The sequence below is a fragment of the Malus sylvestris genome, chromosome 10, assembly GCF_916048215.2.
Source record: "Malus sylvestris chromosome 10, drMalSylv7.2, whole genome shotgun sequence".
Lineage (NCBI taxonomy): Eukaryota > Viridiplantae > Streptophyta > Magnoliopsida > Rosales > Rosaceae > Malus > Malus sylvestris.
Genome location: NC_062269.1, coordinates 38,510,531 through 38,524,699, shown reverse-complemented (window position 1 = coordinate 38,524,699; position 14,169 = coordinate 38,510,531). Strand labels below are relative to the sequence as shown.

Genomic DNA, 14,169 nt, shown 5'->3' with positions numbered 1-14,169 from the left:
TGCGTTAGTTTTTCAAGTTCTAGTCAATCGACTAAAGAACACCGTAATTGAAGAGTTTGAAGGGTTTTACCTTTGGATTCTTCCTCTTCCAAATGGAGTTGCTTGGTGTATCAGACTTCTGAGCTTCTTCTTCTTCTATAAGACCTTTTGGTCTTCCGCCTTCGCCTAATTCCTCATCATCTACACACCAACACCGCCTCTAGAAGAGCCTTACCAATAACCGAGTTAATAAGCATAAGTTCAAACATTAAACGAATATAAAATGATATATATACAAAAAAAATGTTCCATTTTTACATGAACAACTAAGCAAAAGCATTATTACAACTAAGCATAAATTTTGAGGACAAACCTAAACCAGATGCTTTCATTGTTAACATGAATAACCATCTATATGAATACTAATTGCATACTCCCTCAAGGTCCTATGGATAACTATGAATGTTTTCAAATTCACATGCCAATGACAAACACAAAAATAATACAAAAAGTTTAACATGAATCAAAACATATGTATACGAAATGGTAAGCATATTAATCCATAAGATATTGATGATTCACATACAGCCAATAAGAAAAGTATCATATAAGTGTTGCATCATCCCTTGTAAACTCGGGCAACATTGAACTGGACCAGTAGATGACCACTGATTTCACTTCAGAATAGTTAAAAATAAATACACTTATTTTTTTGAATAATTATGCAATCAAACTCCTTTTTACTCTCTTGCTTGTGCATGGTATCACAAAATGGAGCACAAGGTCTGCTTAACCAATGAGGTTGCACGCATAGATCCTCACACATGTGGGGAACGACTTTGTTGTGTAAATTAGCACATTGTATGCAGTGACACAATAGTAAAAAAGGATTACCTAGGTTCTTAGATGAATAAGCTAATAAGCAATCTGTAAGCTAATAAGCAAGCGAGAAATTGATATTTCAAAATCTCATGGCTTTCGGCAAGCACTTAATAAATTGGACGGCAAGCCTTTGTTCATCCTCCCCAACTCCTTCTTAACTCCAGAAGAGAAATTTTCATGCGGCCTCTTTCCAGTGGCTGCAAACAAAATATCAAATTTAAAAACGAAATCCAAAAACAGAGCAAACAGGCTGGGTCACTCTTGAGTTTGGGTGCAGAGCTTATCCCTAATCTTCTCACCAGAAAAGAAGAACATGAAAAAATTAATCGGAGTTTTCAAAAAATACAATACCTGATTACCTGCTATTTGAAACAAATAATAAATATACAGGGAGTATTATAGAAAATTACAAAATAATTCAATTGCAAGCAATTTAATCGAAATTTGCAGAGGAAAAAAAAAACTCAAAAACTTAGTAAAATTAAGAACAAAATTTACTAAACACTTCTCATGATTTCATCCAAAATCATCCAACCAACTGTTCTTAAGTAATCATTTGAATGTCTCCATAATTTTTCTCAGCAACCAATCAGAAGGTAATTTTGTGAAGAAAGACTGTATATTTGGCTAACCTTCCACATGAGGCTCTCCATGGCTGAACTCTCCCACAATCAATTGCTTATCTAATACAATGAAAGTCTGCTCTGCAAAAACCATTTTCCACTCTTCAATCATTCACAAACCACTAATACAATCACAAAAAAAAACCCTCAATCATTTGTCAAAACTAAATTGAACCCTTTTTATAATTTTCCTGAAAGATCAAACCTTCAGTATCAGATTCCAAACCACTTTTTTGTCAAACCCAGAAAACCCAATTTAGTTTTTGTTATGAAAAAGCAAAGGAATCTACCAAAACCCACACAAACACATGTAAGAGAAAGAAAGAGAGTACTCTGGATCCACTATGATATCATGCTCCATGGTTCTGGTTCAATTTCATTTCAGAAGCAAGTCATCAAACACTTGGTGTGCATAAACAAATATGAATTTCATTTCAGAAGCAACTCATCAAACACTTGGTGTGCATAAATAAAATGACACAATAATCCGAACAACCACTACAAACGGCAATGCCATTATGAAACAACGCAACTTTCTTTGGATCAAGAACTTAAAACACCAAGCAACTTCACATTGTTCAACAAAAATCAAAAATCAATAATTCATACACATTCACAGATCTTCATAACAATTGAACAACAACAAATTAAACTAAGCAAATAAAAAAATTCTTGGAATTGAATCGAAATCAGTAGGAGATCAAATTATGCAAAAGAAATACACAGTCATGGCATTGAAATTGAAGTACCTGTTGTGGTGTAACTGGCCCAGCATCCACCATTTCAAAATCCCCAAATCGACTGCAAAACCCAAATCGAACAAAAACTAAGCAAAATGAGTAGGATTAAAAAGCTCAATGTTGAAAGGCACCAAATGAAAGAAGGTGAACTAGTAGCTCTACTTTATTACCCTCAATATTCGACATTGGAATGCAATGCAACGCAACACTACAAATTCTGAACAATAAAGATGAAAAAAATAAAACCCCGAAAAGGATACGGCAATGCATCGGCGGCATGATCCAAATTTACCACAAAAACTTTCCTACACACCAAAACAACAAATTTCCACTGTAAATATTTCAAATAGATTCAAAAACCAAAATTGAAGCCATGGAAAAACTTGAAAACCCAGAATTCATAGTGAAATTTTTTACCTTCGGATGAGCTGGATATACTCAGACATGTCATTGCAGTAAGCGGTATTTCCTAAACCAGGCGGGCCGATCACCACTTGCTCAAAAAACCATTTTTGGGTTTTAACATTAAGCAGTAATAAACCAACAAAGAAATCAGTCAGGTAAAACTAACATCTCATTTCAATTTTTCAATTGACTACTTAATTATGTAAATCTCACCTCCAAGTGTTTTAAAATCACAGAAGTTGTTAACCATGTCATATGATAATCAATGAATTTGAGCAGTTGGGATCAAAATAAAAACAAAAGACACTAATTCCAGTGCCTACACATATAAACATCGCATAAAAACCCTCGTTTTCAAATGGGGTTAAATCTCATATAAAGTTATATGTTTATATGGGTAGCAAATAAGCAGTATAGATGAAGGCACATTTATAAGGCTAAACCACATATCGATTTCATAAGCATATTTTGCTCAAGCTTTTATCAAGGGAGACATGCAAAATCATACAGAAACATCCATGAGCAAACTGGACAATTTCAATATATATGGAAGCATACATGAAATCATAATGAATTACCAGAAGCTCACACTTAACATATCCTAGTACATTAATGAAGCCGCCTATTTATAACTTCGGCACAAAATTATACAATGCTTGCAAACATTTAGCTATAAACCAAACATCATAACTGAATCTACGATTTGAGGATCAATCACATACCAACTCAATAGCCACCTCTTCCCCACTATGTACATTTACCCCTACCACCAGAAGAGCAATTTCATTACAAAACACATTAAATTAACACAATGAATAATTTTCTAAGGAAAAAAGGATATCAAGCACTGATTACCATACCTAAATAGAGTTCTCTGAAAGACCCACTCTCAATCTTCCACCCCAGCTTAAACTTCCCAGCAATCACATGCTCCAAGATGCAACAATGTCCAATACAATTCGACCCACATGCTCAAACTGGCTTTATTTGACATGCCCCGATCCCAATGTCCAAGGGACATCGGGATGGTCACGTATTGGCCGACACGCGAAGGTGACACAAGCCATTTATGAATGAAAATGCTGAGAACATATGAAACCTGCATATAAATTTCGTTCGAGAAATGTAACATAAAGTAGTAATAAAATAATATTCACCTGCCAATAGTGAAAACATAATGATGATGCATGACACGTTCAGATGATACATCTAACTGAGAATTACAAGCGGAATATGCTATTACAATAAATGTTAAGTAGGGAAAACGATGTGGTATCACTGGTAGGGCAATGTCTTGTAACTCGGATCGTATGCCTCGTTCCTATGTCTTGAAGGGGGCACAAAACAAACATGAGTGGACCAAGTTGATATATATATATATATATATATATATATATATATATATATATTACTGAAACAATTAACAACATACTAACTCCCAAGTTTTATGAAAACTCAATAGCATAGTCAGTGGCGGAGCCACCTTTAGACTAGGGTAGGCTCGGGCCTATCCTCAAATAATATTTTTCCTAACAACCTCTGCTAACATTAATTAATTTTATAATACCACTATCAACTTGAATTTGTAATTGTATTAGTTAGTCCAATTAACTTCAATCCAACACATACAAAGCCTTCAATTTTTTACATTAGAGATTTGAAACTATAGTTATATACTAATATTAGTTGATCATATTCTCTATTTCTTGCCCATATACAATTTTTCCCTTTGCTTGCAGACTATTATTTTCGTTAATTTCTCATTTCCCTCTATTATATCATCTATGAAATCAAGAAGAGAAAAATATTTCCTTTTTCCAAATTAGCACAAAAAACCCTTCAAATGCTCTCATGTCTTAATGTTTTTAGAAATATGTTTTCTTGGTCGCTATGAGAAAATGAATGCATGGTCAGTCATCTTTGAATTTAATATCAAGAATGAAGAATAAATGAATGTGCTTTTAATAATGTTTCACTCTTGATATAGTTGACCGTTTATAATGAAGAATAAATGCATGGTCACTCACTTTTAACTTTGATACCAAGACGACCAAAAGAACAAGATAGTTTCTACATGTATTATGTCCATTTTGATCTAAAGTGTGCCCCTCCTAACATGAATTTCTGGCTCAGCCACTGAGCATAGTAAGATAATAGGTTTTCCAAAAGCCTTAGCATGCCATAAAACCTATCAAAACATATCTCGTATATAGTGTGTTAACTAGTGGTATCAGTAACAATATTTCACAGCTGAAGCCTCCAACCTACACCCGGCCGAAGCCAATATAAGTATCTCCTAGCTGAAGTTTCTAACCTACACCCGGCCGAAGCCAATATAAGTATCTATCGGCTGAAACCTCCAACCCATACCTGACCGAAGCCAATATAAGTATCATCGCCCGTGGGTGGAACAATTACCACTAGATACGCATAAAAACATTGAACATAGTCTTTCCAAACATAGGTACATATATCTCAAAAACATCTTTATAGTATAAAGTCATTATCATCTATACTATAAAGAAGTGTGTAAAAACATGTTCTAAATATTATATCATCATCCATCAGATATCCTATAAAGAACATAGGTTCGATAGAAAATAAGATGATTCAAACTAGCCTCAGTAAGCACAATATCACGTAAAACGTTTCATAAAACGTAAGTATTAAATTATGCTTCTCATGTATGCAATTCTACTAATAAAATATGCATTTTAGAAGGGTTCCACTCACAGATACTTCATCGTAGTAGAGCCGTATGAAAAAGGAAGAACGTGAACACCGCTAGTAATTGTACCTAAGCACACAAAGGGTACAATTAACACAACTATACTCAAACGATTGAATTTGGAAAAACAGACGTAAAAAATAGGTCCAAGACAAAAACCTGAAAAAGTCAACGTGACGGTTGACCGGTCAAAGTCAACGATCAAAGTGGAAGTTAACGGGTCAAACTGATTTAGGGTTGGGCTTGGGTTTTAGGGTTTTGGGTCTATTAGGCTGGTCTAATGGGCCTTGGGCTTGAAGGCCTGGCCCAAGTGTTTTTGGGTTTAAACAGAAAATAAATAAATAAAATACAAAGGTTAATGGGTTTAGGCTTCAAGGGGTTAACGGGCCTAAAACCATGGCCCAAAGGCTTGGTTGGATTTTCTAGGTTTTGGGGTTTCTAGGCTTTGGGTCTATTAGGCTGGGTAACCCGACCCAAAGGCCTGGGTTGGAGGTGGTTTTTAGGCCACACTTTGGCCGGTTTCTGGGCTACTTTCAAACGCTCATAACTTCTTCGTTACTCAACCAAATCAAGTGATTAATTAAAAAAGAAAAGTTGTAGTACTCGACGAGAGGAAAAGAATGGTACCGTACATGATGGCTAACTCGGAGTGCTTTGGCTAGAAAAAGCCTCGAAAGTGGTGGTGCTCGCCAGAAAAATCTGGAAAAGCTACCCCAAGCTATTTTTTGCAATTCAAGCGCATACACAACTTAAAACAAGTTTCAATCTAACCTTAAAACACATCCCAAGAGTTTTTAGAAGCTTACCAACATTGGAAAATCATGAAACTCTTCGGAAAAGACGATGAACTGTACAGGCCGAATGGAAGTGAAGGGTTTGGGGTGTTTTTTCTTTGTTTTTGAGAACATGAGGGTGATGGTAGTGGTGTTTTATTGTTGTTGTGGTGTAGTTTCGCAGAGGAGAGGGGGAGTTGAGGGTTAAGTTTTGAGAGAGGGAGTGATGAGAGAGTTATGAGAGTGATGATGAGGGACTTGGGGGAAGAGAAAAGAAAAAGGGAGGGTGGTGGTGCTTGCCACGTGGCAAGCAATGATAGATGAAGAAGTGGAGAGAAAATCTGGAAAGTAGATTTAGATTGGGTATAGATAGGAGGACCAAAATGCAAACTTTCCATAATTAGAAGGGAACAAATGAAATTAAAATTAATTTTGAGGGTGGGCTTTAATCTACCCCCTTAAAGAAAATTTCATCCCCGAAATTACAAACTCAAAGAAAAAGATAGGGGTACTAATTCCTCATCAATTCTTCTGTTTCCCATGTCACTTCTTCAACTGCATGGTTTTTCCATAGCACTTTAACTAATGGAATAACTTTATTCTTTAAAATTTGATCCTATCGGTCGACGATAACCACTAGTTGCTCAACATAGCTAGCATCCTGATTCACTTTCAGCGGTTTCGACTAGATCACATGAGAGGGGTCTAACACATACTTTCGATGCATGGAAACATGAAATACGTTGTGAACATGTGCCAACTCTGGTGGTAGCTCCAACCTATAGGCAACTACACCAATCCTCTATGTAATTTGGTAGGGACCCACATATTGAGGACTTAGCTTTCCTCGCTTACCAAATCGAACCACACATTTCCAGGGTGACAACTTCAAGAGAACAAAGTCACTAACCTTATACTCTCGATCCCTAGAATGTTGGTTCGCAATACTCTTCTGTCGGTCTTGTGCTACCTTTAGGTTCTTCTTGATCAGCTGGATATTAGTATTTGTGGTGTCAACCATTTCTGGTCCTACTAACACCCGTTCATCGACCTCTATCCAACACAATGGTGTCCAACACGCCTTCCCATACAGTGCATCAAAAGGTGTCATGTCGATATTGTTGTGATAATTGTTGTTGTAAGCAAATTCAACCAACAATAGATAGCTATCCTAACTACCCTTCCACTGGAGAACATACACTGTCAACATGTCCTTCAAAGTCTGAATTGTCCTTTCAGATTGACCATCTGTTTGTGGATAATAGGCAGTGCTATACAATAGCTAAGTATCCATGGTGGCATTGAATGCTTTCCAAAACCTAGAGGTGAACCTTGGATCTCTGTCTGATACGATAGTGACGGGTACACCATGAAGTGTGACAATATTATCAATGAATAACTTTGCTAGTTTCTCCAATGAATAGGTCTGTCGAACAAGTAAGAAATGAACGGTCTTGGTTAGTTGGTCCAAAATCACCTAGATGCCATTGAACCTCGATTGTATCTTCGGCAGACCATACACAAAATCCATGGTGATGTCTTCCCGCTTTCATGCTATTATCGGGAGATTCTGCATTAGCCCCTCAGGTCTTTATCTTTCTGCCTTCACTTGTTGGCAAATAATACATCTACTCACATATTCCACCACATCCCGTTTCATTCCAACCCAGTACCAGAACAGACGGATAGTGTGATATAGTTTGGTGCTTCTCAGATGCATGGCATACGCCGAGATGTGAGCTTCATCAAGAATTTCCTTCTTCACCGTTTCGTTATCCTTAGGCACATACAACCTATTTCCCAACACTAAGGCTCCATCCCTCCGGATTTTAAAATCTCGCATCTTCCCATCCTGTACCTGTTTCTTTAATACTGCACACTGAGGATCAAGTTCCTAAGCTTCCCTAACCATATCCACCAAGACGGGTCTAACCTGGAAGTGTGCCACCAAGGCTCCTTGTGAATCTGGTGTCATGGTAACGCTGATTTCTCGGAAAGAAAATAGTAGCGGGGAGAAGGATATCATTAACATATATGAGAACCACAGTGAAAGAACTACCACAGGTTTTTGTAAATAATGAATAATTTGCCTTGGAATGTTGAAATCTAGCTTGTTATATAGCACTAGAAAACTTGGAAAACTAGATATGAAAGACTTGTTTGAGAATATACAAAGACTTGTTAAGCCGACACACTAAGTGCTCCCCTTATCAGCGAAGTTCGGGATGAGGGTCCATATACACCTTTTCGTGCCAGTCGCCATGGAGAAAGGCGTTCTGATCATTGAGCTGATGAATATTCCAATTGCGAGAAACAGCGACTAGGACAATGCAACGGAGAGTGATGAGTTTGGCAGTTGGGGAAAAGGTCTCAATGTAATCGATGCCTTTAATTTAGAGGTAGCCATTTGCCACAAGACGAGCTTTATAGTGTTCAATGGTCCCATCAGAATGATATTTGATACAATAAACTCATTTGCATCTAATGGGTTTATGCCCCGCAGGTAAAGCGACCAACATCCATGTATTATTCTATTGCAAAACATTGAGTTCGATAGTCATGGCTTGCTACCAATTGGGGTATGCGGCAGCTTGTGAATAAGATGTGGGTTCTTTGTAGCTTGAGATAGTAGCTAAAAAAACACGATGTTGCATAGATAGTCTTGAATATTAAACAAAATTTGATACTGGATACTTCGTACCTTGAATAGAAGTTAGCATGAAGTCGGACAACGACACTTGGGTAAAAGTTATGTTTGACATATGGTAATCTTTATGCCACAATGATGGTTGGTGGGTTCGAGTAGAATGTCTAGTAGGAGCAGGCAAAAGAAGAGATGATGGATTGGGATAGGTTAAATTGTCATGTGGAGAGGTATAAATTGTTGATGCATGAAGAGATGTATGGGGTGGTGGCCTCTGAATCATGTGATGCAGGTGGTGGTGGATAGGTAGAAGGTGAGGAAATAATGGGTAGGGTGGTGGCATCTGACTCATGAGATATAAGTGGTGGTGGATAGGCGGATGGAGAGGAAGTAATATATGGGGTGGTGGAGCCCACATATTGACTAGGATAATAAGGGTGAACTATGGGTAAAACAATTTTTGAGTTTTGATAGTGGTTTTCTTGAGTTAGAGATCCATAGGAAAAAATATTTTCATGGAATGTCACATCTCTACTAACAGGAAATTTTTGTGTCTTCGAATCATAAAGCTTATATCCTTTTTGACATGTTGGATAGCCAACAAAAATACAACGACGGGCACGTGAATCGAAATTTTTGTAGTGGTTGAATAACAATAGCATAACAAAGGCACCCAAATACCCTGAGATGATCAAGCTTGGTGGATCGATTGTATAACCTCTCATAGGGTGACTTATTTGATAGTAATGGAGTGGATATCCTTTTGATAAGATAAACTACAGTGAGAACATACTCCCCCTAAAAACTTAATGGCAAATTGGCTTGGAAGAGCAAAGCATGAGCCATAATGAGAATGTGGCGATGCTAGCGTTCAATTACTCCATTTTGTTGTGGAGTGTAAACACATGAAAGTTGAAATTCAACCTCACTATCAAGGAAAAAATCTCGTAATGAGATAAATTCCGCTTCATTATCGGACCTTATTGCTTTAATGGTGGTACTAAATTGACTATGAATGAAGGTGACAAAGGATTTCATGAGGGATTGTGTTTTAAACTTATGGGTTATCAAAAATATCCAACTGCACCTTGTGTAATCATCAACAATGGTAAGAAAGTAACGTGCCCCATAATTAGATTTAAGTTTGTGAGGACCCCAAATATCACAATGTAATAAAGCAAAGGGCACAGTAGAAGAGATGGAACTTAATGAAAAAGGTAATCTTGTATGTTTAGCCATGGGCCAACATCACTATTATGTTCAATAGAAACAGTACCAGAAGGAAGCAAATTGGAAAGTAATTTGAGTCGAGTCGGTGAAGGATGACCAAGATGTCAATGCCATATACTAGATGTGTGGGAAACATGACATGAAAGGGGAGTTGTCGGGGATGTGTCTAGTGGTGACATGTAATAAAGACCGCCTTGCTGTTTACCCAAGCCAATTATCCTCCATGTAGCCAAGTCCTATAAAACACAAAAGTCAGGAAAGAGAATGACATAACAATTTGAAGATTTAGTGACTTTGCTGGTAGACACCAAATTAAGACGGAATGAGGGAACACAAAGAGTATTGTTCAAAGTGATATTCTTGTCAAAAGTATCGAGCCAATTGAAGAAATAGGAGCAGATGAAACAGTGGGTAAATTAACTGAAGGCATGGAAGAAGAGTCGGATGTAATGTGATCCATCGCTCCACTATCCAAAATTCATGTATTAGAAGATACAAAATTAATTGATGGAAACTCATAAAAAACTTGACCTGCCGTATTTGCAAATGTATTGCAATTTTTTTATTTTTGTAATTTTACCATGGATATAGCTGCTATAAGCTGTTGAAGTTGTTCTGGTGTGAGCCCAGCAAGCAATTTGAAAAGATGCGTCTGCTGATCGGAGATAGAATTGGAGTTGATGTTTGAATTTTCTCCCATTCCCATGATTAAATTGTGATTCAAGACAAGGAAAAAAATATCTTTCTCTTGAAAGCTTCAAAAGCACATGAATCAAAAAGGAAAATCAGGAGCCACCATGAAGGGGCTCTGATACCATCATAAGAACCGAAGGTTTGAATTTTCTGTATATTATTGATATGAACGGGGAAGTAAAATATATACATAGATTATACATGATTAACTCCATGAAAGAAGGAGTTGACTTCCTAACTAAGTAAATATACATAAGGTAAATATACAACAATCAGGGATTTGATTCGTAGATTTCTCAACAGTTGATATGGTTAGTAAGTTAAATTGTTAAATTGTTAGTTGTTAGGTGAGAGAGAGATCGGTAGGGATTGAATCCGCAATAGAGTGCATAAACATGATTGTTTTCTGTCACTACGATAAAATGTCATTTGCCATATATTTGTTCTTTAAAGTGATGTATGTTGTGGATAGTAACTAAGCAAACGGAAGGAGATTAAGCTTATTAGTTAGTTGTGCCTGGTTCCGTCTATTTCATACAGTTTATTAGATAAGTGTAATGGCATGTAAGGTAATGATGTCTATTAGCCTATTATTGTGAACAGTGGCAGAATTTCAAACTTATTTCTCATTATACTTTCTGTATTGTTTCATTTGGAAAGGCTAATTTTTTTTTTTGTTTGAATATCCATTTTGTTCTGTTAGCGTTGTTGTTAGAACTCATTTTCGGTTATCCATATCATTAAATATCTATACCAAATGAAATGCATATATTATCCTGTTTTCAATATTGTTTTATAAGATCCCGAAAGTTTATTGAATGGTATAGATTAGCTACTACAAGAAATTTTCTTGGCTATAGGCAAAGCCTGGTAGTTTTGGTTTGTTAGGAGAAGTCGAGATGATCTCTCAACCCCTTGATTATATCAATAGTTTAGATAGTTTGAAAAGAAGAATCCATAGCCAGCCGACAAAGATATGTCATGTTTCTGCAAATGGTTGGTGCCGTCTTTATTCTCTCCTTACCCGATGGTTGCAAATGCATGGTTCAGTTCTTTCCCACGATCATTGGAGAAAATCCCACCATAGGAAACTGAAAGGCTCGTCATGGAGACACGGCCTTCAATAGGTCGTTTTCACTGTGGAAGGCATGTTCCATAGCCGGTTATCTGGGAAGCATGCTCGTTTTGTCACTTGCTCGGTTTTGCTATATGTATTCAAAGGCGTAATCCAGCAAACTGCCGTTGCAGCTGTGGTTATTAATTTAGCCTAAGCAGGGTAGGAAAATTCATTGTTGAATATAAAGGTAAAATAATGTAATTTCATAGAACATACTTTTTGCAAGTACAAAATATGGGCATTTTCACAGCCTATGGGTTTTGTCTGTAGTACTTATAACCTATAGGCAAAGTGGAGAAGCTCACTCCGCCCTTTGATTAATACATTACATAGTCGGATAGCAAGGTCTTATAGCGAGGCCACAAACACCACCTGGGGCATCAGCGTTTCTAAGAATCTTCATGTAGCCATTCTCACCCCACGTATCAGACCATGAATTCTTGATTAACCAATAGGGGGTGCCATCTTCAGTTGTCCCATACCCAATGATGGTAACAGCGTGGTTCAATTTTGTCCCACAATCATCACCGGTGAACACCCCGCCTGAATAATGCTGAAAGGCTGGTGAGGCGTGGATGGAAACCGAGACTGGTTGCATGGACACAGCCTTGAGTAGATCGGTTTCACTGTTGGGAGGTACCTCTGCATAACCAGTTATGTGGGCAGCAGCCTCATTTGCTTTGTTCATATCACATGTGCCATCTAAACCCTGGTATGGGTAGTTTTCTTCACTGGTGATTCCTCCGTTTCGTTGAATGTATGCAAAGGCATTAACTGCCCGACCACCTTGGCAGCCCTCGTTAACTTCTGTATCACAGTTCACAAGTTGTTGTTCAGACAGTGAGATCAATTTGCCAGTTTTGATTTGGGTAATCCCTTCGACTGCTGCCACTGCGGCAAATGCCCAGCAACAACCTGCATGTATTCGAACAAACGGATATGAATTAATTTCCGTAGGAATGAATGCACGAAGAAAGTAATTAATGCAATACATACATATGTACAAGGAAGATTAGCCCTATGTTAATATGGCGGTTGGTGCTCTTACCACAGCTCCCTTGAAATTTTATTGGAGTAACAGCACTCTTCTCCCTCCAGTCAATGCTTTGGGGAACATCAGCCGGGCTTAGGTTTTCGTATGTAAACGATGCAGCTGCAGATGAGGTTGATTCAGTGGGCTGCTTGTATCCAGTATAATGCCTGAGGAATTCGTCATAGGTCATATCCGAAAATCGGTTGATGGATAGGCTGTAAGTCATGTTCCCTTCACTGTTGAATTTCTCGACAAACTCCACATTGTTTTTGAATATCTGGAAACGCCTTTCCTTCTCTGCGCTGTCCTGGTAAACGCGTCCATGCTTTTTCATCCACTGCTCATGTTTTGCAGCAATGGAAGCTTGGTACAATGTGCGGGACGTGGCTTCAGATGCCAAGGTCCCCAAGGTGATGAGTATGGTAACAATCAAAAGGTTTCTTTCAAAAGCCATTGCAGTGATGAGAGGGCGCTCTGTGTCGACAATGGCTTTGTTTCAAGTAGTGATTGGCAAGCTGGATGTGAAGAAGCAAGCATGATATTACCGGTTTATATAGAAGACGTTCGGGATGTCCTGCATGTGCACTTTGTTGAAATTGTTAGGATGGGAATTTGGAAGGGAGCCAAATTTCCAGGCACATTCCACAGGTTGATGATTCACGGTAAACTTCATCAATCAGTCTAGCCCGAATGCTACGCTTGTTTTGTTTTCGCCGTGGAGTTTGTGCACAAAGAAGTTCGAAGGATCCATTGATGACTCAAGGGTCTGATGACTACAAGTCCTTGGTCTATTTGCTGAAGTCTTAGCCCTCTGGCCTTTAGTTTCCATTAAAGGTGTGTGAACCTCATACCGTGTTCATACGGAATTGGGGTCAGGTTCATGAAATTTAAACGTAAAACTCCAGTATTTGATGATGATGTTTTTGAAATCCAAGTACTAACAATAGTAAGTCAATGCAGTGGCCCTCCAACTCAGAGTTGCTCGACTGGCACTCAAAGTGTTCTTCATGTAATTTAGTGTGCTTTTCAAAACTAATTCTCTTGAGGTTGCAGATCTTCTGAATTAATTTGATGCTCAGCTAATTGATAAAAATTGCTCAAATGTATATCAAGTTTCAACTTCATCAAGTGGAAAAACTATCTAAAATTTTAAGTCTAGAGAATCGAGGTATTTTGAGATAAAACTCTGCACACCTAAATGAAAAGAAAATTAGATCCACACACTTAATTATATTCTTTTCAAAACAACTTGATGCCGTCTTCAGTTATGCTAATCAGATACAAAATACAAGCCCTTTTTTATCAACGGAGCTTTCTCAATA

General features: G+C 37.7%; 1 protein-coding gene and 1 long non-coding RNA gene across 2 annotated transcripts; both read right to left on the bottom strand.

Moving 5' to 3' along the window:
- Positions 1-516: 516 nt before the first annotated feature.
- Positions 517-1,590, bottom strand: LOC126586880 (uncharacterized). The gene is made up of 2 exons (XR_007610922.1): positions 1,494-1,590; positions 517-1,058 (listed from the first exon to the last, which is right to left on the bottom strand). It is a non-coding gene; the product is annotated as an uncharacterized LOC126586880 (long non-coding RNA).
- A 10,404-nt stretch (positions 1,591-11,994) lies between these two features.
- LOC126586876 (zingipain-1-like) lies at positions 11,995-13,561 on the bottom strand. Its single transcript, XM_050251844.1, has 2 exons — positions 12,863-13,561; positions 11,995-12,729 (listed from the first exon to the last, which is right to left on the bottom strand). Exons 1-2 carry the CDS (start codon positions 13,299-13,301, stop codon positions 12,140-12,142), a joined length of 1,029 nt encoding a protein of 342 aa, XP_050107801.1. The 5' UTR covers positions 13,302-13,561; the 3' UTR covers positions 11,995-12,139.
- Between the last annotated feature and the right edge of the window lie 608 nt (positions 13,562-14,169).